The sequence below is a fragment of the Panulirus ornatus genome, chromosome 11 (genome assembly GCF_036320965.1).
Source record: "Panulirus ornatus isolate Po-2019 chromosome 11, ASM3632096v1, whole genome shotgun sequence".
In the NCBI taxonomy this organism is placed as follows: Eukaryota; Metazoa; Arthropoda; class Malacostraca; order Decapoda; family Palinuridae; genus Panulirus; species Panulirus ornatus.
In genome coordinates this window covers 48,402,216-48,427,722 of record NC_092234.1, presented here as the reverse complement: position 1 = coordinate 48,427,722, position 25,507 = coordinate 48,402,216, and the positions used below count along the sequence as shown (strand labels likewise).

The window sequence follows — 25,507 nt, the reverse complement described above, 5'->3', positions numbered from 1 at the left end:
ATCTTTCCACCTCCAATTTGGTCTCCCTCTTCTCCTCGTTCCCTCCACCTCCGACACATATATCCTCTTGGTCAATCTTTCCTCACTCATTCTCTCCATGTGCCCAAACCATTTCAAAACACCCTCTTCTGCTCTCTCAAACACGCTCTTTTTATTTCCACACATCTCTCTTACCCTTACGTTACTTACTCGATCAAACCACCTCACACCACACATTTTCCTCAAACATCTCATTTCCAGCACATCCATCCTCCTGCGCACATCTCTATCCATAGCCCACGCCTCGCAACCATACAACATTGTTGGAACCACTATTCCTTCAAACATACCCATTTTTGCTTTTCGAGATAATGTTCTCGACTTCCACACATTTTTCAAGGCTCCCAAAATTTTCGCCCCCTCCCCCACCCTATGATCCACTTCCGCTTCCATGGTTCCATCCGCTGACAGATCCACTCCCAGATATCTAAAACACTTCACTTCCTCCAGTTTTTCTCCATTCAAACTCACCTCCCAATTGACTTGACCCTCACCCCTACTGTACCTAATAACCTTGCTCTTATTCACATTTACATTATTATTATTATCATGGAAGCGGAAGTGGATCATAGGGTGGGGGAGGGGGCGAAAATTTTGGGAGCCTTGAAAAATGTGTGGAAGTCGAGAACATTATCTCGGAAAGCAAAAATGGGTATGTTTGAAGGAATAGTGGTTCCAACAATGTTGTATGGTTGCGAGGCGTGGGCTATGGATAGAGTTGTGCGCAGGAGGATGGATGTGCTGGAAATGAGATGTTTGAGGACAATGTGTGGTGTGAGGTGGTTTGATCGAGTAAGTAACGTAAGGGTAAGAGAGATGTGTGGAAATAAAAAGAGCGTGGTTGAGAGAGCAGAAGAGGGTGTTTTGAAATGGTTTGGGCACATGGAGAGAATGAGTGAGGAAAGATTGACCAAGAGGATATATGTGTCGGAGGTGGAGGGAACGAGGAGAAGAGGGAGACCAAATTGGAGGTGGAAAGATGGAGTGAAAAAGATTTTGTGTGATCGGGGCCTGAACATGCAGGAGGGTGAAAGGAGGGCAAGGAATAGAGTGAATTGGAGCGATGTGGTATACAGGGGTTGACGTGCTGTCAGTGGATTGAATCAAGGCATGTGAAGCGTCTGGGGTAAACCATGGAAAGCTGTGTAGGTATGTATATTTGCGTGTGTGGACGTGTGTATGTACATGTGTATGGGGGGGGGGTTGGGCCATTTCTTTCGTCTGTTTCCTTGCGCTACCTCGCAAACGCGGGAGACAGCGACAAAGTATAAAAAAAAAAAAAAAAAAAAAAAAAAAAAAAAAAAAAATTATTATCATTACTACTACTACTACCATTACTATTATAGTGTTATTATTCCCAGGAACAGGGGAGAAGGAATGCTACCCTTGTATTCAGTGTGTTATAATTTTGAAAGATGGACTAAAAGGAGCCAGAGGTTTGCTCTTGCTCCTCAGAGGCTCAGGTTGGAGTGGCTGAATGTATAGATGTAACCAGGATGAGGAAGGAGAGATGGGTATCATAGTATGCTTAGGCAGAGTAACCTGCACTTTCTGGCTCTGAATGAAACGTAGTTCATGGGAAAAGGGGAGGATTGGTTTGAGAATGTTCTATAAGTAAAGCATTGGGTTAAAACAAGGATGAGAGCAAAGGAAAGGGTAGCACTTCAGCTGAAGGAGTTAGGGGAATGTATGAAGGAATGTAAGGAAGTGAGACCCATACTGATTTGGATGAAAATGAAAATGGATTAAAAGAGGTGAGTAATTGTTAGTGCTCATGAACTTGGTTTCATGAGACTGAGGAAGAGAGGGGAGAGTTTTGGGAGGATCAGAGTGGGTGTGTCAGCAGTATGTGAGAGATTGATTGATAGTGGTAGGTGATTTGAATGCAAGAGTGAGTAATATGGCATTGAATGTATGATTGGAAGGCAAGTGGAACCCATTGTAAAAGATAATGGTGAACTGCTTGTGCAGTTGTGCTGAAAAGGGAATTGTGATAGGGAATACCTGGATTAAAAAGAGTGTACATGGGTGAGCAGGGTCAGCAGGCATTATTGGATTATGTTCTAATTGATATATGTGCTAAAGAGAGACTTTTGGATAGTGTGGGAAGTGGGCAGCTTGTAGGATGTCTGATCACTGCTTGGTAGAGGAAGGGGTGAAAGTTTGTTGAGGGTTTAGTGGAAGAGAAATTGATATAGTTGCGAAAAGGGTGATAAAAGTGAGTGAGCTTGAGAAAGGAGGCATATGTATGGAGAGTAAGGTGGGAGTAAATGTAACTAGGGATTTGGGTGAGGAATGGTAGGTGTTATAGGAATCAGTGCTTAGATATGTATGAGAAGCATGTAGTATGTGGATAATGAGATAGGAGCATGAGGAAGTGTAAAGAGTGGTGGGATGAGAAAATTAAGTTTTTAGTGAAAGAGAAGAGAAAGGTGTTTGGATGTTATCTACAAGGAAGGTGAGAGATGGGTAAGGAATGGTAGGTTTTATAGGAATCATTGCTTAAATATGTGGGAGAAGCATGTGGTATGTGGATAATGAGATAGGAGCATAAGGAAGTGTAATGAGTGGTGGGATGAGAAAATTGAATTTTTAGTGAAAGAGAAGAGAAGGGTGTTTGGATGTTATCTACAAGGAAGGAGAGTTATTGGAAGTGTACATGAGGGAGCATCAGGTCAAGAGGAGGGTGTAGGAACTGAAAAAAGGGTATATGAGAGTCAGGGGAAGAATCAACAAACTTCAGGGAGAAAAAGAAAATGGTGTAGAAGAGAGTTGATAAAGTGAGAATAAGAGTAGAGCATATGGAAACATATGTAGCAACATATGTAGGAAGTAGCAACAGGCAAAGAAGAGGTAAAGAGGAGATTGAGTATTTCAAAGGGGGTTGAATGCAGTAGATGAGGTGTTTTTGGGAGGTGAGGATGTGTGAAGCAAGAGTCATGGAAAGCAGTTAGGTTTAAAGAGGTGTGGTGAAAGCCTTTTGTAAGAAGTGTGGCAAAGTGGTTGGTGTGGAAGGGGTTGCAGCTGAATTTTTCAAGATTTGGGGTTGACACGGTTGTTGTTTGGTTTGTTAGAATTTTCATTGTGTGTATGGTGAAGATTCAGATTTCAAAAAGATTTTCATGATGAGATGCCTGGGGACTTATGGGATGCATGTATAGTTCCATTGCATAAAGGCAAGGGAACCAAAGTGAATGTTCACATTACACAGGTATAAGTTTTTGCTGAATATACTTGGAAAGATCTATAGGAGAGTGGTGACTTAGAGGGTGGTGACATTCACTAGACATCAGATTGGAGAGGAACAGTATGGCTTTAGAAAAGTAATAGAAGATGTGCAGATCAGGTTTTTGCTGTGAAGACTCTGTGTGAGAACTGTTTAGAGAAAGAGAGGGCATTTCTGGATGTAGAGAAAGCATAAGATAGGGTTGATAGTGATACATTCTTGAAGATGTTACAAATATATGGTGGGAGAGGAAAGTTACAAGAAGCAGGGAGGAGTAGAAAGAGAGGAAAATGAGTGGTCCCAGGTTAAGATGGAACTGCAACTAGGATGTGTAATGTCACCATAGTTGTTTAATCTGTCTATGGATGAGCTACTTAGATGGGCAAATGGTAGAGTCTTGGAGCAAGGGAGTAGGTTTTTAGTTTGTTTGGAATGGGGTGCCTTGTAGATGGTTCAGTTGATGTTTGCAACAGTTTCTTGTCTTTTTTTCGTAGTGAATCTTGAGATTTTACATAAAGTTTACCTTGCAGCAACACTAGTGAATGACCACAACTTGAAGCGCATTGAGGGTCGCATTGGCTTTGGGAAGACTGAGTATGGTTTCAAGGCTGAACTACTAATGGTAACTGATGGTGGTCATGTAAGTATTGAGGCAACAATAAAGAATGTTCAAATTATATTTTTAAGACTATACAAGATTTTGCTTGTGGCACATTGACCATTTCACTGTGTCAGCCCAAACATCTATGGTACTCACTGGTAAGGGATATTCTCAAATATTATAGAAAGAAGTCTCTATATGTTAATTATTTTGATTAACTGGAACATAATTTTTTCAATGATAGAGGAGAGCTTACTCAGTATGTGACACTTGCAATTGTAACACTGAATAACTATGGAACATGTACAAGTGGAATGTAAATCATATGATAGCATTGGTAGTAATAAAGGCATTAGAGAAATTTGGTGAAATGATGGATGCTTTTGGAGTGGGAAATTTTTTGATGAGACTGTAGTCCTTCTTATGAACAGATTGGATGGGACCACAGGTCATAAGAATTAGTGATGTTTGTGTATCTGTGTTGGGAGAGTGCATGGTAATTGAGTAATAGGTGTTCATGGTCTTTATTGTTATAATTATATCATGGATATGAAGGGTCTTGAGATTTCCTGGTAAATATCAGTTAAGTTTTAGCAGCTGTTGCTAAATCAGATATCTGGATTTAATATAGACAAGCCAACTATGCACCTCCCTGTGCCTTCAAATAACCTTAACTCCTCCTTTTCCTGCTCTATGAAGTCCTTATCATCATCTTTTTTTCACAAAGTATCCATTAAGCTTTATCTAGATTACCAGTGATATGGCATCATTTGCTGAATCAGATTATTCAGGGTGAGACATAGACAAACCTTGTACATCATGTTCTACCACCTACCTCCTAGTGGCCTACATTCTAGCCCATCTCACTCCAGCAGCATCTCAAACCTATACCCCTACTTTTATTTGTAAGTATCCATTAAATTTTGTCTGCACTGCCTGTGATATGGCAACAGCTGCTGAATCAAAAAATTCAGAGGGTGACTTATACAAGACTTGTGCACCACCTTTTAGTTTTCAATAAGCTCCACTTCTCCCTGTACCACTCTAGCAGCAGCACAAGCCTTCATCACTACCTTTTTCAGTAAATCTTCAGGAAATATTTTAATTACAATATGACAGAATGTAGTATAATGATGGTAAGTTAGATTGTGTCAGGTATTGTCTATATGCATGATTTAGATTTGGAAAATGTTTGGTCAGGATCTTTTGGTATAGTGACTTTCCTCCCATGGCAAGTGGAATGTGTTGATATGCATCTATTTGCTGCCATGGCAGACAGTATGTAGTTTTGTATTATCTTAAAAGCATATGATCCTTCTGTGTATCTGAAGGTGCCACATGATACTGGTGTTATTTTGATAACCTATAGTAATTTACAGTATTAGTAATTGTTGTGTCTTCATTTGGTTCCCACATACAGTAATCTAGTAGGGTCATGATATAATGCGGTTTGATATATTGATTTCATTATAGCGTGGGCACCTAAATTGCTCCCATTTTTCATTATAACACAAGGTGTCACATCAGCACAATGATTTTTGTGTTAGCTTTTTCCATTGTTTGTATTGACATTACTGGACTCTACCTGAATGTAGCTATGCCTCAGGTGAAAAGTCGGACTCTCATGAGGTTGTATCATCACATGGAAGAAAGGATGTACAGTCTCATCAAGGGACTAATCTTTTCAAAGGATTCCATTATCTTTACCTCTACTGGATGCAGCATATCCTTGAGTTGCAGGAGCCCCACAGAAGGGGGCCCGGTGTTATATGATAAGAAAAATTATATCATAGTGTTATGTTACTTGATTCATGTAGATATCATTTTTTAATAGAATTAATAAAGTTTTCAATGAAAAACTCCATGTAAACTCTACTTGAGTTTACTTTCCTGCTATGACAGATAAGCCCCTATGTCTTTCATCTTTTTTTCATATGGCCAAGACACATTATCTGGCAACTTTCTTTCACCATGCTAACAAAAGTAGTATTATGTTTGAGGTGCCGGATTAAAGGAAATGTAAGAGGAGGACTAATATAAAACTGTGAAGTAGACAAATATGGCGCTGACAATGAAAGGGTTAAACATCAATACTGGGAAGTGTGAAGGAGAAATACTTAGTCATCAAGTATTGCATTTGATAAGCAAGATTTTTCCATGTAGCTTTTGAGAGGACTTAGTTTGTTGATGCCATCATTTGTGGTTTTTAGGTGAGTGTGAAGCCAAGATTGGTGGTAGCATATCCAAACCAACAAGAAGATGCATTATTAGAGGGTTACATGGCAAGATACCTGTCAGACAAAGTTAGTAGTGTTACAGTTGACCTCTATACTGAGGGTACTCTGAAGACATACCTTGATGTCACTGTAAAAGGTCAGTATGCTCCAGTCATTGCATTAGAAATCATTTGTTACTTATTTCTTCTTAACAGGATTCAACCAGCAAACAAGAGAAATGAGAGTCATGAACCCTTTGGGATAAAACTTAAACAAATCTCTTGTGATATTTTTTGTTTACCCACCATTTACCCCTAAAAGCAAGATCACCATGTGTAACCCAGTGTTTACTGATCCCTCATTACCATATTGAGAATCTCAAGCTTTAAGTTAACCATGGAGATAGCTGAATAGTTACTGTAATTTCATTCAAATGTCTTCAGGCTAGTGTCATCATTTAAGTTGAAGACGATAGATAGGCTAGTGTCTTTTGCTTTTGACTTTTCTATTTTTGTAAGACTCAATTGTTGACAGGAACAGTAAATAATATTGTTGTATATGGACTACCTATGCTGTCCATGTTTATTATAGGGACATTTCCTCGTGTTTTCCTTGTCTTTGTGTTTTGTTCTGTTCAGTTCTAGTTGAGTTGTATTAAGGCTGTATTTTATTTCCATACATATTTTAGACTTTGATTTCCTATGAGGTTGTGATCTTTGGATATGACTGTAGCCCCATTTCCTGTCAGACCAGTAATTTACTACAAAAAGGCATTTTACCTTATCCAGAATTTTTGTTTTGCTTGTTTTCAGTTTTCTGTCTGTTTTGGTATTAGTTTTTGGTACTGCAGTATTCTTATTAACATTAACCCAAGAAATGTAGATAACATGGTCATGTGGTTGAATAACACAAGAATTTTTTTAATTGTAGCAATAGATATAGAAGTGAGCATATGTGATTATTGGCATGATTATGAATAATGAAAACAAACTGACCTAACCAAGCTTAGGTTCTTATTTCCTAGATCAAATATGGTAGACCATCGACAATCTAATTACGTAAGTTAGGTCCTTGATATTCAGATAAGATATGGTGGAACCTAGAATATATGGCATCCTAGGTTAGGCTCAGGAAGTGAGTGGGACTTTTAGAGTTAGATTTGGAAGTGAAAGATAAACATCCTAACTAAATGATATATTGATTTAATCAGGTCATGTTTCCTTAGTTGAATATATTGGAACTTAGAAAAACTGCCGAACTCAACCCATGTTCACATCATCTTGAAATGTGAATTTGTAGGATATTGATGTACTGATATTATGCAAGTAGTTTTTCTTTTTTCATTGGCAAAGATAATATCTCATTCAAGTACAGTAATGAACATGAAGGAAAGATGCCTATAATATATTCATACATGTTTAACAAATTACTAATGGCTGTTTATATGTAGAACTCAGTGTTCTGTGATATGTTTCTCATGCCTTCATTGAAATGTACCTAATTTTAAAGATTTTTGCACAGGTATAGTAACTCCATTTTTTTTTCAAGTATGATTTTTATGTACACACTTGTTTGAATGATCATGATTCTTTATGATTTTTCCTTTGCTTTTCAGAATAGATGCCTAATGAGGTTGCAGTTTGGATTTTTTTGCTTAAGCCATTTGATATAATTACCTGTTTATGATTACATATCTATAATCAGGATAGGAAACTTTGATGTTGAAATACGAGTAAGCAACCTGTGTAAATGATTTAGCCCATCTGCAAAATTGGTCGCCATTGATTTCACTTAGTCATACATAACTTTACCAATAGCTCCATTGGATGTGGGATGGGATGTTGGTATCCTCATTTGATATGCTCTCTCCACCTCCATTTTTCTTGACTTCCTGTACCCTTTAGAGCTATAGTCAGAACAAGATTAACAGTTTTGAAGGAAAATCTACATTTAATCTTTGATTGATTTCAGTAGAAAATCCTTAATCTTTTTCTCTGAAGTCACTTTTACTTAACAAAAATTTCTCTTTTTCTGCCTTCATTAACTGCCAGATGATTTGTACCACCTATCTATTGAGTGTTATGTTTTCTTTCACGTCTCAAGTAATATTTTGTCATGTGCCCACCAATTGATATCTTGTACTCTTTACCATGTAAATATTTTCATTTCTGCACATAATATTTTTTTCCCCATTTCCTAGGTACTGCTGAAGTCAGGCATATACCAGATGCAGACAAGGTCATCACCCTTAAGAATATCCACATTTCAACACCCAACTTTGCACTTGGGCTGGAAGCTGCATTTTCTCTGAAAGATGATGCTGTTGAGGGCAAAGTACAGGTAAGAATAAATGTTGGTTGATTGTTTGGGCTTTAGAGATATCAGCTGCCAGAGTCATTAAGGCCATCACTATCTAGTTATATACACAAACCAACCTCAAATGTTTAAGATAATTCTGACATTTGTACTCTTCTTGTATTTTTGGCCCTTAGCCTAAGAATTAAGTACAAGTGGGTGTAGATAGAGCATTAAGCTCAGTTGTTTAGTTAAAGAAAAGCATGAGTAAGTAGCTAGATAGGTAAATAGAATTGAAGCAAATCAGCTTTAATGAGGAACTTGCATTTTTTATTAATATTTATGTTATTCTCAGTCTTTTTTATTTATTTATTTGTTTATTTATTTATTTTATTCATTTATTATGGTTGGTCACCGCTTCCTGCTTTAGCGAGGTAGCACCAGGAAACAGACAAAGAAAGACCCATCCACTCATATACACACTTATATACATATTTATTTATTCATTATACTTAAATAAAGTGCGTAAGACAAGGGAGCAAATGGGAACTTCAGTGAAAGCCGCAAATGGGGAGGTGATAACAAGTAGTGGTGATGTGAGAAGGAGATGAAGTGAGTATTTTGAAGGTTTGTTGAATGTGTTTGATGATAGAGTGGCAGATATAGGGTGTTTTGGTCGAGTTGGTGTGCAAAGTGAGAGGGTTAGGGAAAATTATTTGGTAAAGAGAGAAGAGGTAGTAAAAGCTTTGCGGAAGATGAAAGCCGGGAAGGCAGCAGGTTTGGATGGTATTACAGTGGACTTTATTAAAAAAGGGGGTGACTGTATTATTGACTGGTTGGTAAGGTTATTTAATGTATGTATGACTCATGGTGAGGTGCCTGAGGATTGGCGGAATGCGTGCATAGTGCCATTGTACAAAGGTAAAGGGGATAAGAGTGAGTGCTCAAATTACAGAGGTATAAGTTTGTTGAGTATTCCTGGTAAATTATATGGGAGGGTATTGATTGAGAGGGTGAAGGCATGTACAGAGCATCAGATTGGGGAAGAGCAGTGTGGTTTCAGAAGTGGTAGAGGATGTGTGGATCAGGTGTTTGCTTTGAAGAATTTATGTGAGAAATACTTAGAAAAGCAAATGGATTTGTATGTAGCATTTATGGATCTGGAGAAGGCTTATGATAGAGTTGATAGAGATGCTCTGTGGAAGGCATTAAGAATATATGGTGTGGGAGGCAAGTTGTTAGAAGCAGTGAAAAGTTTTTATTGAGGATGTAAGGCATGTGTACGTGTAGGAAGAGAGGAAAGTGATTGGTTCTCAGTGAATGTAGGTTTGCGGCAGGGGTGTGTGATGTCTCCATGGTTGTTTAATTTGTTTATGGATGGGGTTGTTAGGGAGGTAAATGCAAGAGTTTTGGAAAGAGGGACAAGTATGAAGTCTGTTGGGGATGAGAGAGCTTGGGAAGTGAGTCAGTTGTTGTTCGCTGATGATACAGCGCTGGTGGCGGATTCATGTGAGAAACTGCAGAAGCTGGTGACTGAGTTTGGTAAAGTGTGTGAAAGAAGAAAGTTAAGAGTAAATGTGAATAAGAGCAAGGTTATTAGGTACAGTAGGGTTGAGGGTCAAGTAAATTGGGAGGTAAGTTTGAATGGAGAAAAACTGGGGGAAGTAAAGTGTTTTAGATATCTGGGAGTGGATCTGGCAGCGAATGGAACCATGGAAGCGGAAGTGGATCATAGGGTGGGGGAGGGGGCGAAAATCCTGGGAGCCTTGAAGAATGTGTGGAAGTCGAGAACATTATCTCGGAAAGCAAAAATGGGTATGTTTGAAGGAATAGTGGTTCCAACAATGTTGTATGGTTGCGAGGCGTGGGCTATGGATAGAGTTGTGCGCAGGAGGATGGATGTGCTGGAAATGAGATGTTTGAGGACAATGTGTGGTGTGAGGTGGTTTGATCGAGTAAGTAACGTAAGGGTAAGAGAGATGTGTGGAAATAAAAAGAGCGTGGTTGAGAAAGCAGAAGAGGGTGTTTTGAAATGGTTTGGGCACATGGAGAGAATGAGTGAGGAAAGATTGACCAAGAGGATATATGTGTCGGAGGTGGAGGGAACGAGGAGAAGAGGGAGACCAAATTGGAGGTGGAAAGATGGAGTGAAAAAGATTTTGTGTGATCGGGGCCTGAACATGCAGGAGGGTGAAAGGAGGGCAAGGAATAGAGTGAATTAGAGCGATGTGGTATACCGGGGTTGACGTGCTGTCAGCGGATTGAATCAGGGCATGTGAGGCGTCTGGGGTAAACCATGGAAAGCTGTGTAGGTATGTATATTTGCGTGTGTGGACGTATGTATATACATGTGTATGGGGGTGGGTTGGGCCATTTCTTTCGTCTGTTTCCTTGTGCTACCTCGCAAACGCGAGGGACAGCGACAAAGCAAAAAAAAAAAAAAAAAAAAAAAACATTTTTCTAGGTATACTCAGTGTACTTATAGCTCTGTGGTTTGAGCACTCTTCTTTATCCCCATTGCCTTTCTACAGTGGCACTATATATGCATTCTGCCAATCCTCAGGCATTTCACCATGACCCATATATACATTGAATATCCTTACCAACCAATCAACAACACAGTCACCCCTTTTCTTAATGAATTCAATTGCAGTACCATCTGAACCCACCTCCTTGCAAAATTTCGTCTTCCACAAGGCTTTCACCACCTTTTCTTTCTTTACAAAACAACCCTTCCTGACTCTCACTTTGCACACCACCCCGACTGAGACACTCTACATCTGCCACTATATCATCAGATACATTCGACAGTCCTTCAAAATACTCCATATCTTCTCTCAGTCACTTCTTGTTATCACTTCTTCTCTTGCCCCCATTCACCAGTGTTCCCATTTGTTTTCTTGTCTTTTGCCCATTTTTTACCTCCTTCCAAAACATATTTTTATTTTCCCTAAAGTTTAATGATACTCTTTCACCCCAGCTCTCATTTGCCCTCTTTTTCAACACCTGCACCTTCCTCTTGACCTCTTGCCACTTTCTCTTATACGTCTCCCAGTCATTCGTTGTAAGTATTGTCCAAATGCCTCTCTTTTCTCTTTCACTAGCAACTTTACTTCTTCATCCCACCACTCACTACCATCCTAATCTGCCCACCTCCCTCCTTCCTCGTGCCACCTGCATCTCTTGCACGTGCCATCCCTGCTTCCCAAAATACATCCCATTCCTCACCCACTTCCTTCACTTCATTTGCTCTCACCTATTGCTCTTCTACACTCAATCCCTCCTGTTTTTTTTTTTTTTTCACACAAGTCTCCTTTCCAAGCTTACTTACTCTCACCACTCTCTTCTCCCCCACATTCTTTCATATTTTTTGGAAACCTCTACAAATCTTCACCTTTGCCTCCACAAGATAGTAATCATACATCCCTCCAGCTGCCCCTCTCAGCACATTTAGATCCAAAAGTCTCTCTTTTACATGCCCATCAGTTAATACGTGATCAGATACTGCCCGTTGACTATCTCTCTTACTCACATAGTATAATTGCATATATCTCTCTTTTTCAACCAGGTATTCCCACTCACCAAACTTTTCTTCAGCACACCAACCCACAAGGTCTTCACTATTTTGATTCATGACACTGAATGCCCCATGCATACCAAGTATAGTCTCAAAACTTGCCATATTACTCACCTTCTCATTCAAATCGCCCATCACTAATACCTGGTCTCATGCACCAAAACTGCTGGTACACTCACTCAGCTGCTCTCAAAATACTTGCCTCTCATGATCTTTCTTCTCATGACCAGGTGTGTAAGCACCAATAATCACCCATCAACTTTCAGTTTCACCCATATCAATCTAGAATATACTTGCTTACACTCTATCACACACTCCCACAACTTTTGCTTCAGGAGTAGTGCTATTCCTTCCTTAGCTCTTGTCCTCTCACTAATCCCTGACTTTAACCCCAAGATGTTTCCTAACCATTCTTCCCCTTTGCCCTTGAGCTCTGTTTCACTCAGAGCCAGAATATCTAGGTTTCTTTCCTCAAACATTCTACCTATCTCTCCTCTCTTTTCATCTTCGTTACATCCACACATATTCAGATGCCCCAGGCTGAGCCTTTGAGAAGGATAAGCACTCCCTGCTTTACTCCTTCTGTTTCCCATTTTTAGAAACTGAAGAACAAGGGGAGGGTTTCTTTTCTGATGGTACTATAGCTGTCTCTCCTGTAGACAAAGCATCTTTCTTTCCTTCCTGTTTCTCTTCTGACTCTACCTTGGATGACTCACATTCCTTCACCCACTGATGTTCCTCTTACTAACCCTATGCCCCTTCCTGTAATCTTTTTGGACTGTCCAAAAAGCACTTCTTTCTCTGGACTCAGGCAAGACTTATGGTCATGATGGCATCCATTTCTATGTTCTGAAAGAGTGTTCCTCTGAACTTGCCCCTTTCTTGCTTGTCTGTTTCTTCTCCTTGGAAGCATGCATTGATACATACCTTCCCCAAGAAGGATGACCGTTCTGACCCCTCTGACTATCATCCTGTTGCTTTGATATCTACCATTTTTAAAATCTTTGAATCCCTCCTCAACTTCCATATTACTAAACACCTCAAAAATCACATTCTTTCTGATCATCAGTATGACTTCCGTAAGGTGAGATCCACTAGTAATATCCTTTCATATCTTACTTATGTCTGGTCATCATCCCTGAAAGATTTTGAGGAGTCATGTGTAGTTGCCCCTGACTTATCCATGGCTTTTGACAGGGTGTGGCATCAGGGTCTCATCTCTAAGCTCCCCTCTTTTGGCTTCCCACCTCACTTTGTTCCTTCATGTCTAGCTTCCTCTCTGCTTGATCTGTTTCTGTTGTTATTGATGGATCAGCCTCACCCTTTTCTCCATCAACAGCAGTGTCCCTTAAGGTTCTGTCCTTCCCCCTACACTTTTTCTCCTTTTTCTCAACAATTTTTTCTTCCACGAATAATCCAATGCACTCATATGCTGCTGACTCAACACTGCATTCATTCACATCCTTCAATTCTGCTCCCTCTTCTCTCACTCGATCTGCATCTCATCTTGACACAGATTCCTCAATAAACTTAGATTTGGATAGGATATCTCAGTGGGGTACACAAAATCTTGTTAAGTTTCATGCCTCTAAGACCCAGTATCTACCCTTCTCTATCAAAAACTCCTCATAACTCTTTTCTCCCCGTAGAAGGTTCTGTCATTCCACCTCTTGACTCAGTGAACGTACTTTGTATTACTTTAATATCCACTCTTTCTTGGAAACCCCACATTACAGTGTACGAAAAAATTTAGAATGTAGCGCCTGGTAACAGTGCATGGGATGCCATGACAAACTTTGATAGCTGTATATTTTGCCTTGAGGCAGTGATGGCCTTTTCAAGAGTTTTGATCATATAAATGCCAGCTGCAATAAACAGCAAAAGAATTACCAGGGCGTCAAAGTCCTAGCAGCTTTGAATGGATTGATGCCGTATGTTTAAAACTTGTTTGTATTTCTAAAACCTTTATTGCACAAATTTTGTTTATGGAAATGCCACAGAGTCAGTCTAAAATCAAGCAAACCAAGAAGAATCTAGATATTTAAGATGTGTGATATGCTTCACCATTCAGGTAACATGGGATGGCCAAGTTGTAATGTTGGATGGAAGTGTCACTGATCTGGGCTTGAGCAAGAATGACCAACGCTTCAAAGTCAACTTCCAGATGCTGCTGCCCAACCACCCACAACTTGACTTCAGACTTCTCTTCAACACACGGTTGCATGCTTCTGAGGTACAGTTAAGGGCTTACCAAAGAATTCATATTTCGTGAAAGTTTTTGTAATACTTGTGATTGTCAGTTTTTCCATGAAGTTTCTGGTTAATGAAAAGGTAAGTTAGGCTGATTATCTACACAAAATCAATAATCTTTTGTGTAGCATGATGATAGCATATAAGAAAATATGCATTAAATCTATATCAAAAGAGTAGATATTGTAGATAAAAGGCTATACATATTCAGAAAGTATGAGGAATTAAAGATTAAAGGTTAATGATATCTGAATAAAGATGTTTTTATAATATGGATATGGAAGGCTGTATTATATTAAATTCCACAAGCATTGGATGGCATATTGAATTGCACTTGTAAATTAGATGGTCAGTGTTGTTCAAAGATTATTTTGAAGAGAGGGTTAAAGGTTGGCAAAGGAAAGGTTACAATTTTTTAATTCCTTTTTCCTTTTAATTGTTTAATTGTATAGGTTATATTAATTTACAAGCATCTCTCTTTCACAGATTCTTAATTCATGATAATTTCTTAAAGGCTTAGAGGAGAGTGAATGGTTCCAGATGAATGCGTGTTTGCAGCAAGGATATGTAATGTCACCATGGCTGTTTCATCAGTTAATAGTTAGGGTGATAAGGAAGGTAAATGACATTGATAATGGGCTTAGTTGTAAGTTACAAACATTTGCAGGCAATAATCTGTGAAGTAATGTTCTGTTTTAGCTGTACCACAGAAATTGAATTTTTATAGCTCCAGACTGACATAGGCAAACTAATGGGCTGAGCTCATGCATGACAAATGAATTTCAATATCAATAAGTGCAGAGTCTTACAGATCAATAGTATAAATAGAAAGCAGGCACTAGTATGAATTCTGTAGAATTATAAAAGGTAGATGAAGGAAAAGACTGGCATAATAATCCTGTTTGGCGTAAAGCTAAGTAGGCATTGCATAGAAGCAGCAAAAATCCAAACAAATTTCTAAGATTCATAGTTAAGCATTTGAATATAAGTTAAGAAACTGATCTTCACTCTTTATTGTTGACTGCTGTGTCTCTACATTTGAATTTTATATTCAGTTTTGGTCATAATACTTGAAAAGAGGCATAGACAGAGTGGAGGGAGTACAACGACAAGCATCCAAGAAGATTCCTGGACTAATAAACAAATTTTCTATGATTCAGATAGATGATTTAGATATGTTTAGGTCTGAAAAGAGAAGATGAAGAGTTGATTTGATACAAGTCTTTAGAATTATCAAGAGCATTGATAATTCTGGTCAAAGAAGCTTTTGAATGCTTAATGTATTTTACATATACTAATGACTATAGACTTGTGAACAGTCATTATTTGCCTCAAATGAGGTGAAGTACATTTTCTTTGAGAGGACTGGTAACATGTAGAATGATTTACCAAATCAGGTAGTTGAAGACAGCACCATATATATTTTCAGGAACAGACTTGACAATTACTTTACCTCATGTCCAAGATTGACATTATTTGTATCTCCTGAGTTGCTTATATTTACAAATATTTCTGCCCTAATAATTTTGCTTTCCTCCACTTACCACTCAAATCTCTTAGTTTCAAATCTCCTCCAGCATCACAAACAACCTCAGAAGGATCCAATGATCTGTTTTTGATAGTATTCTGTTGCATTCTCAAGCTTTTGTGTATTTTTCAAGAGCTCATGAGGGGGACGTTAACAGTGCAGGTTTTTACATGAATTAACCTAAGTGAGGAACAAGATTCTGTGCCTGGGTTATCAATGCACAGCCTGTGACCCTGATCTAACATATAAGGCCAGAGCTGTCGCTATGTTTCTTTGCTAGATGCTAGGGAAATTATTTGCAATTAGATTGTGGATGGAGATAATGTTAATGGAGATGATAGTCGCACTTTATAACTCAACCTAGTATGAGTGAACAAGTAAAAAGCAATTTTGTAAGTGCACAAGATCATATTTCATTTTAATGCACTGGATATGGGTTGAGGATATGTATGGATGAGTTCAGAGACTGATATAGCTGACCCACGCCATGAAATTGGGAATAATGTCGATAGATAGTCAAAAAGATTAGTTAGATAGATAAGCCCAGTGTTACTATATAGATTTCTAGCTAAAGGGGGTAATTCCAAAGGAAAGGTGCCTTATTTGAAGTAGGGGGAGATGTTTTCTTTGTTAGCTGCCTTCAGTGATAGTTCTTCCCTCCAACTCCACTGGCCGTAAGGTGGAAACCAGTGAATGGAATCCCACAAGTGAATGAAGGATTGAAAGAGAAATATATCTTCATTAGTGATGAAAAAATAAAAGTAATTGATATGATATATATTCCATCACTTGAGTGCATGTGACATGAAATTCAAACAATTTCTGTTACAATAAAGATGGAATGGCCATTCAGGGCATCTCTGTAGTTTGAATTCTAATTACAACATATGATTGTAGATATATGTCAAAAAGGGTTTTGTCTTTATTCTTTTCCAAGAATATTGAGTGATGTAATGTGCAGTATAGAAAGAAATGCATGTATTTCAGATTAGAAATAACCTTACATTGGTGGTAGGACCTGAGGACACTCCTCGAGAATTTCAAGTTATCCATTCCACGTCTTGGAGGATTGCTAGAAATGAAAATGCAGTTGTTCCACTTAATAGAGACCACTCATTTCATTATTCTACATCCAATGGAGGACTGGCTTTGAAACTGGTCAATAAGCTTCAGAGTGAGTATGCACAGAGTGAAACTGTTGTATGATATAGTTTTTAATTTTTTCCCACTAGATTGTAGTTGAATTGCCAGGTCAATTTTCCCCAAGATGATTGTAAGTCTAGGATGTTGCTGCATGGATATGTTACATTAGAATTAGCTTAACTGGTAGAAGAGTTATTTTCAAGGATTGAGAATATTTTAGAGTGTATAGGAAAAGAAAATCTTATATGAATGCAAATAAAAGCAAACATAATGTGTAACCAGTCATTATACCTCTTTTCCTCTCTATGTTAAGTTTAGCACTTTAAACATAAACATTTTAGACATAAAAAGGAAATCCTTGGCTTATTTACAGTTTTATAGGTGTAGAATGATACATGAACTGAGACTGACCTGTTGTTATTGTTGATATTATTAATACTTTTTTATTCCAGTTATGTTTCCTGCTGCAGACTGGGAATGGAATGTTGATCATGAATTAGAGCTTACAGATAACTCCCTAGAAAACCTTCTTCTTGCAAAGATTGGTGGTGAATCTTATAGAATTATGGCCAATATCTATGACCAGTCAGAAGATCTCTTTAAGTACCATACAGATATTGAGGTATGAATATTATACAAGTACAACAAAACTCACTTTTGTTTTGATTATCATGAATATATCTGGTTTTATGCACTGTAAAAGTAGTTTTGAGATATGTGAGAAAGATGACAATCATATCATAACGTGTAATGGAGTGTTACATAAGAATTGTATGATAATTTCTCGTTACCTTTTTCGTTGTATGGGGAGAGAGTTCTGAACTCATAGAGAACCAATTCTTGAACTTTCATTACCTTCTTTTGGCTTAATACACAACAGTGCACTAATGGCCTTTACAGTTTCATTATTTAATTTGTATCAATCACCAGTCACCCTTACACTAAAAGAGTACTTCTTATTCTTTCTGATAAGCATTTTGCCTAGCCTCTTGTTATAACCTCAGGTTACTCTGTCTTTGCATCTAGTGATGTTTGCAGTCAAATCATCCAGTTGATTCAGAAGTGTGAAAGCTGTTACCAGGTCATTCCTTTCTCTTCTTGCCTCTATGGTGGACACATTTGTACTCATCAGCCTCTCAGTGTAGCTCAGCCCTCTTTGCTCAGGTATCTTCATAGTTGTCCTTTTCTGGACTGTCTCAGTAAAGAGCCTTGTTCCTCATTTATATCTTTTGACGTAATTCTTCGTAAGGTTCCTGCGTCATTCCCCTAGCTGAGGTCTTGAAAACAGATGAAAGCTTAGAATGTTCTTTCATTCTTCTTGTGAGTTGCAAAGATTTTGTCTTCACCAAGGTACTATTGTAAGAAATTACTTTTGTACTCTTTCATTTATAAATTCATGATGATAATTTTAATGTAATTTTGGGTTCAATGTAGCTGAAAGTGAATTTGACTGATTCACAGAGCTTTTAATTTTGTTATCATTGCTGTTGATTTGATTGTAGAGCAGAGAATGACCTCATACAGTAAGTTAAACATATGAACTGGTAGGTCACACTTCTTATGAGTTGTTTGCAATACTCATGATACAAAATGAATGATGCACAGAAACTAATGCTTAACTGTTCAAGTGCAAACCCCACTGTGTGAATATCAAATTTTCGTTAGCAGGAAATGAACTTATAAGTGAATTTGTTGACAGTGATATTTATATTTTTTAAAGCAAGGGAAGTGAATATATCTTTGAGACCCTCAAATAGGAGTTTATCCTTCCTGAGAGGTACCTTTTTTCTTCTCAATCCCTATGATACAGTCCACTGTATTCCCACTGTTACTGTAGAACCAGTTCTCTCACTGTGAACCATCCATGAGCTTCATGTTGAATGTTCCTTGACCTTGCTCTTGCTCTTGAATGATTAATGGTATTCCTTCCCTCTGAAGTAAGCTTCAGAGATCGTGTATGTTGTCCTCCTGTACATCACTCTCACTCCCTTTGTTAAAGTAAACTTTTGTTGATACTTCAGAAGAGATTCATTTCATGGATTCAAGGAAGCAAACCATCTCAGATTATTTGTTTGGAAAAATTTAGTTTTCATTTTTTTTTTATAAATCTGAATGCAGTGGAAAGCTTTTCATAGTCTTCAAAAGCACTAAGGTTTAACCTACCTGCATTTTTTCAAGGATTTAGAAAGATGCAAAGTTCCTAACAACTTTTTACTTCAGAGAAGTTCCTTTGACTGTTTTCTCACTTTCCCCTTGCTGGGATTTCAGGGTTTTTCCCAACAGTATATTTAACTATTTCTAGAATGGGGAGATTTTAAGTGGCATCTCATCCTTAACCACCAAATATCACCTCTTCATAAGTTTGAGAGCTCCGATTGATATGAACTAATTTCCTTGGTCACTTGCCAAATTAGTGAGGAAGAAAATAACTTTTGCATTCGTGAAAAGCTTTTTACTCCCATGTAGAAGGCCTTCCTTTTGCCTTTCCATTTCTCTTTCTTTTGTTCTCATATTCCATGTAGATTTTCATCTGAAGGTTCCATCTTAATGTTTTCTTAGCTCGATTCACCTTCATGGAGAAGAAAGTATACTCTCACTTAAAGCTCTCTTGAATCTCTCAACAGCTAATCCATTTCCTCTAGTCAAACTGTCATTTCTGAAAAATTTATTCAATGATTCATTCCCTTGGTATATTTACCTTTGTAATGCATCCTCCTCTGCCTCTCTCTAAAAGCCATTGCTTTAAGTTCTTGCTGATCCTGTTTCAGAATGATGTTTCTCCGTGAAAATATAAAAGCCATTTAGTAAGCTGGAGACTGCTTAAGCAACTGTGTTGGAATCAGCTCTTGCACTAAAGAATGCTCTTATTGCTTGGGCTTTTTTTCTGTTTCCATTACAGATCACCCTTCCGAAGTGGAATTTCAGTTATGTTGACACACTTGAGCAGCGTCAGGAAGGTGATGTGATTGGTCAGAGCACCACTATAATGCCTTCTGGAAGAATTTACACTACATCCTCTAGATATTTCAAGAGGAATGTGAATGATGAGACTGTTTTTGAATTTTCCTATAACATTCTTGTGCATGAAGGTCTTCAAACATGGAGAATATTGTAAGTCATAATTGGTATTAATTTTTTCAACTTCTATTCTAACAGAAAATTTTGAGCACCTAGTCAGATATTCCTCTAACCTGAACTACATCTTAAGTTTATGTAATATTGAATTCAGTTTCATTTTGTTAGACAAAGAAAATTCCTGCTAGCATAAAAGTAATAAAAGAATAAATTTCAGTGGCCAGACATCATTTAAATGGACCTTAACACATCTAAGTCTCCAAGCCAGCGTTGAGGTGGGAGACCTTGTAGTGTTTGGCTTGGAAGCTTCATTAGCTGGATTGAACTCAAGAGAATTGGACCTCTTCTTCAAAAATTGGGCCAAAAACCTGTATGAGTGTGAGGTATCATTTACTAAAGAAAGACACAAGACTGACTTCAGCTTTTCATTGTTTGTAATTCCCTTCAACAGAGAAATTAAGAGTAAGTTAGAGTTAACACATTACCTTTTTTGCAGTTTTTTTATTTAAAAAAGATTTGAAAATATGTAGTTCAGAATGATATGAACTTGAATTCATAACTTTGCTAATGCAATTTAAGGATATTTTTAAGTGAGTTAAGAGAAAGTATGCATCTAGTAACTCCATCTTTCTCTTTTTAATGCTTCCAGTCTTAATTCTGTACTGTGTTTGAATTTTGGTAGAGCACTAACTATTTGCTCTGTATGTTTTGAATTTTCTCTCATATTTGAAAGAACCAGTGGTTCCTTTACTCACTAGAAGTATTTATAGGTGCTATACATTACCTGCAACTCTAACTAGCCTACAGAAATATCCACAAGGCTCTGTTGCCCAGAGAAAACCATGCTGTGAGGATGTATGATGTCTGATGCATGCCCCCATTCTGCTATAACGTGTAAAAAAAGATATTTTGTGGTGTAGGTGAAAATAACAGCCAACTATCATACTTAGATATATCAATATACCATGAATATTGATTATTAATGTGATAATAGAAGAAGCATCAGTCTTCAAGTAGAGCAGAAAAAAATCAATGTGAAGGAAGATGCAGTGCCACTAGGTATGCATTGGTGTTAAGTGATGGTAGCATGCTGAAATATAAGTGTGTAAGAATCATTGTTAGTATTTAGATATTTTGAACACTCTTGGTTAATGGCTCTCATTGTTTAAATGGCTCTTTGTTGCTATGATATTATGTATTATATCTTTTCTTTCTTACTTTCATACATATTTGCCATTTCCCACATTAGTGAGACAGTGTTAAGAACAGAGAACTGAGCCTTAGAGGGAATATCCTCACTTGGCCCCCTTCTCTGTTCCTTCTTTTGGAAAATTTAAAACGAGAAGGGAGGATTTCCAGCCCCCTGCTCCCTCCCCTTTTAGTCGCCTTCTGCAACACGCAGGGAATATGTGGGAAGTATTCGTTCTCCCTTATTCCTCAGGGATAATGTATTATATAGTTTATATAATTTTCTTTTCTTTCAAACTATTCGCCATTTCCCGCATTAGCGAGGTAGCGTTAAGAACAGAGGACTGAGCCTTTGAGGGACTACCCTCACCTGGCCCAATTCTCTGTTCCTTCTTTTGGAAAATTAAAAAAAAAAAAACGAGAGGGGAGGATTTCCAGCCCCCCGCTCCCTCCCCTTTTAGTCGCCTTCTACGACACGCAGGGAATACGTGGGAAGTATTCTTGCTTCCCTATCCCCAGGGATATAATTATATAATTATATAATTATACTATGTTATTTATTTATTTATTCATTTATTATACTTTGACGCTGTCTCCGGCATTAGCAAGGTAGTGCAAGGAAACAGACAAAAGAATGGTCTAACCCACCCACGCACTTGGTCTAACCCAGACACGCACTTATACATACATATACATTTCAATGTATACATACATATACATACACAGATATATACATTTATACATATGTATATATTCATACATGCTGCCTTCATCCATTCCTGCCGCCACCCTGCCACACATGAAATGACACCCCCCCTCCCCCAGCATGCGTGCAAGGTACCACTAGGAAATACAACAAAGGCCACATTCATTCACACTCAGTCTCTAGCTGTCATGTGTAATGCACCAAAACCACAGCTCCCTTTCCACATCCGGGCCCCACAAAACTTTCCATGGTTTATCCCAGACGTTTCACATGCCCTGGTTCAATCCATTGACAGCATGTCAACCGCTGTATACCACATTGTTCCAATTCACTCTATTCCTTGCACACCTCTCACCCTCCTGTATGTTCAGGCCCCAATCGCTCAAAATCTATTTCACTCCATCCTTCCACCTCCAGTTTGGTCTCCCACTTCTCCTTGTTCCCTCCACCTCTGATGCATATATTCTCTTTGTCAGCCTTTCCTCACTCATTCTCTCCGTATGTCCTCTCCATATGTCCATACCATTTCAACACACCCTTTTCTGCATTCTCACCCACACTTTCCGCCACTACCACACATCTCTTTCACCCCTTCACCACCCACTCAATCAAACCACCCCACACCACACACTGTCCTCAAACACCCCACCTTCAACACATCCACGCTCCCTCACACAACCCCATACCTCACAACCACACAACATTGTTGGAAACACCATTCCCTCAAACATACTCACCTTTGCTCCGTGAGCTAACGTACTCTCCTTCCACACATTCTTTCTCACTCTCCAAACCTTCAACCCCTCCCCCACCCTGTGACTCACTTCTGTTTCCATGGTTCCATTCACTGCCAAGTCCACTCCCAAATATGTAAAACACTGTGCTTCCTCCAACCTTTCTCCAATCAAATTTGCATCCCAATTAACTTACCCTTCAACCCTGCTGAACCTAATAACCCTGCTCCCACTCACACCCACGCTCAGCTCTTGCCCCTCACACACCTCTCCAAACTCAATCACCAACCTCTGTAGTTTCTCACTTGAATCAGCCACCAGTGCTGTATCATCAAGTGTTGCTAAAATTCCTCAGGGTGGGTGAAACATCTTTCTTACCCTTTCATTACCCTTTGATTCTATTCTCACTAATAGGGAGGTAAACAGAGAACTGCTCAACCACAGATATGTGAACAGCACTCCATACAGTTTTAGGGGAAATAAGACCTCTATAGATATGAGACAGGTGCTCACAAGAAAAATAATGACAGCACCTGTATAGTACCTCCAGCTTTTAGGAAGCAGACTTTGTAATGATGATTATGTTGGTTTTCCTTAATAGAATGGAGGATATGGTTATGCCTAACATGTTTATGTTATAATAAGGTTGAATAGTGGTGATCTGAAGCTGAACAGAGAAAAATAAGAGTTGTTTAGAAAGAGATCTGTATAGGGACTAAGTTGTGTCTTGGCACCTTCAAATTTAACCAGGTTACTGCTTCCCCATTCCAAGGTGCTACATAGGTCTAAATTGAATGTGGAGGTTATGCTTTGTATGAAAATTAGAATGAAGCAAGGAGGGAAAGTGTTTATTTGTGTAAAATGGAATCATCAGCATAAGAATGAACAGGGTTAGAGGTTGATGCAAGATCCTTAATGGAGCGAAGAAAGTGTGTGATTAGACAGAACCCTGAAGGACACCATTGTTGATAGGATAAAAGGGAGAAGTTTCTCCTTTAGCAGCTACAGCAGAGGATCAGCCAGAGAGGATTATGCATTAGGGAAAAGAGAGAAATAGAAAGACCAAAGGAAGGAAGTTCAGATAGCAAAGACTCATGCCATACCTTTTCATATGCTTTGGAGATGTTAAGGGTGTTAAGAAAAGTTTCACCAAAATTGCAGAGAGAGGAGGACCAGAGGTGAGTAACTGGGAGATGTAGTCACTTGTTGACTTCATGCTGCAATGTCCATTTGGTGATTAGAAAAAAGTGAATGAAAGGTAAATGTTTGAGAAAGTTGGAGCTAACCTTAAGGACTCAATTGTGTATGTCATCTGGGCCCTGTCTTGCCCACTTGGAGCTTGGAGAATACTCAGAATGCCCTGCATGAAGAAAATACAGGAAATTGCATGGATTCAGTAAGTGGAGATGGGGAGGAGGAAAAATGCAGAATCATGTAAAGTTGAAGTAGAGAAAAGTTAGATGCCAAAAGAGTAGCTATATCAGTTATAGAGTTGGCTATAGATTGATCACATCAGAAGAGGGGAGAAAAGGTTGCATGACAAGTTATTAGATTTTTTTAAAGGGAGCTGAGAGATTTGTCTAAATGAAGAAGCCAAATCAGCACACTTTATTTATGAAGCTATCCTTGACTTTATGAAGAACAGCTTTGCAGTGATTCAGAGCTGAAATGAAAGTGGATTGGGTCTTAAGGGAAGGAAAAAATTTCATGTTCCACTGTGCTGTGTCCCTGAGGTGACAGGCATTAGAAAAGTAGGAGTCAAACCATGATTGAGGGGAAGAAACTTTGGTGGAAGAAATGGGTTTAGGACCTCATCCTAGTCATGATTACCTCTAATATAAAGTCAGCACAGTTAGAGTTGTCCCATCCAGCAAAGTTGTACCTGTCCCAGGGGATATTCAGTATAGATGCTAAGAATGAATGACCACTAAGCTCTCCCAAAGTGCCAGATTTGGCATTAAGAGGGGGTGATAGGAAGGTGGATATACCCAATTAAATGTGGCAGAAGAAAGAGTGTGGTTTGAGGAAGCTAAAGGGGCAGAAACAGTGTATGTACAGGGAAGGATTTAGAAGTAAATAAGAGGTTGGGAGAATGTTCATGACTGTTGGGAATTCATGTTGGTTGCTTCATAATTTGTTTCAGATCATTAAGAGTGAGAGATAAGGCACGTCAATTCCTTTGAAATAATTCCAGGTAGGATCTAACCATTCCTTGTGGTGTACATTGAACCTCACCCACATGTGAGCTGTTGGCACTTGATAATGCTTAACTCACATAACTCATTTTACATAAGATTTTCCTGCAGTAAGTGCTGTGTGCTAGTCCTAATTTTTTTTGGCAAAAGCTTCTCGTAAGTACTTACAAGTAAGTAAGTTCTCTTCATTGCCTTTACCTCTTCCTTTCACTCTTCAACAATTTTGCAGGTAAGGTTGCTCTTGATCATGATCAGTGTACCGGTGGGTCTGTAGATGGAGAACTAGCTTGGGATGCTCGAGGTGACACCTCCAGAACCCTCAGTGTCTCATCTGTTTTCCAATTCCCCAGTGACAGGAGGGCACTTGAGATCCAGTAGGTGAATGGCTAGTACCAAAAAGATTTTAACTATTCAACTTTTGAAGTTTTTCTTAAAAGTGAAGTGTTTTTCACCATTTTCTCTTCAGTATTTAATGAATATATATATATATATATATATATATATATATATATATATATATATATATATATATATATATATATATATATATATGTGTCCATTGGATGGAGGTACCTTGATTATAATGCTCAGGATACATTTCTAAAAACTAAGAACAGCAGTTGTTAAGTGATTATAACATGGCTTCAATGAAATTCACCTCAGATAGTAACCTTGCTCACTTATTAGCATTATGTAAGGGCTTCATTGAGATGTTGGTGATAGCACAAATAGTG

General features: G+C 38.4%; 1 protein-coding gene across 1 annotated transcript in view; it reads left to right on the top strand.

Moving 5' to 3' along the window:
* Positions 1 to 25,507, top strand: part of LOC139751146 (uncharacterized) — a 202,396-nt gene that overhangs the window by 44,270 nt on the left and 132,619 nt on the right. The window contains exons 20-28 of the mRNA XM_071666245.1: positions 3,796 to 3,905; positions 6,077 to 6,239; positions 8,283 to 8,422; positions 14,026 to 14,187; positions 16,720 to 16,906; positions 17,328 to 17,497; positions 19,775 to 19,986; positions 20,168 to 20,412; positions 25,003 to 25,147. Coding sequence (XP_071522346.1) covers positions 3,796 to 3,905; positions 6,077 to 6,239; positions 8,283 to 8,422; positions 14,026 to 14,187; positions 16,720 to 16,906; positions 17,328 to 17,497; positions 19,775 to 19,986; positions 20,168 to 20,412; positions 25,003 to 25,147 — 1,534 coding nt within the window. The remainder of the gene's footprint in view (positions 1 to 3,795; positions 3,906 to 6,076; positions 6,240 to 8,282; positions 8,423 to 14,025; positions 14,188 to 16,719; positions 16,907 to 17,327; positions 17,498 to 19,774; positions 19,987 to 20,167; positions 20,413 to 25,002; positions 25,148 to 25,507) is intronic.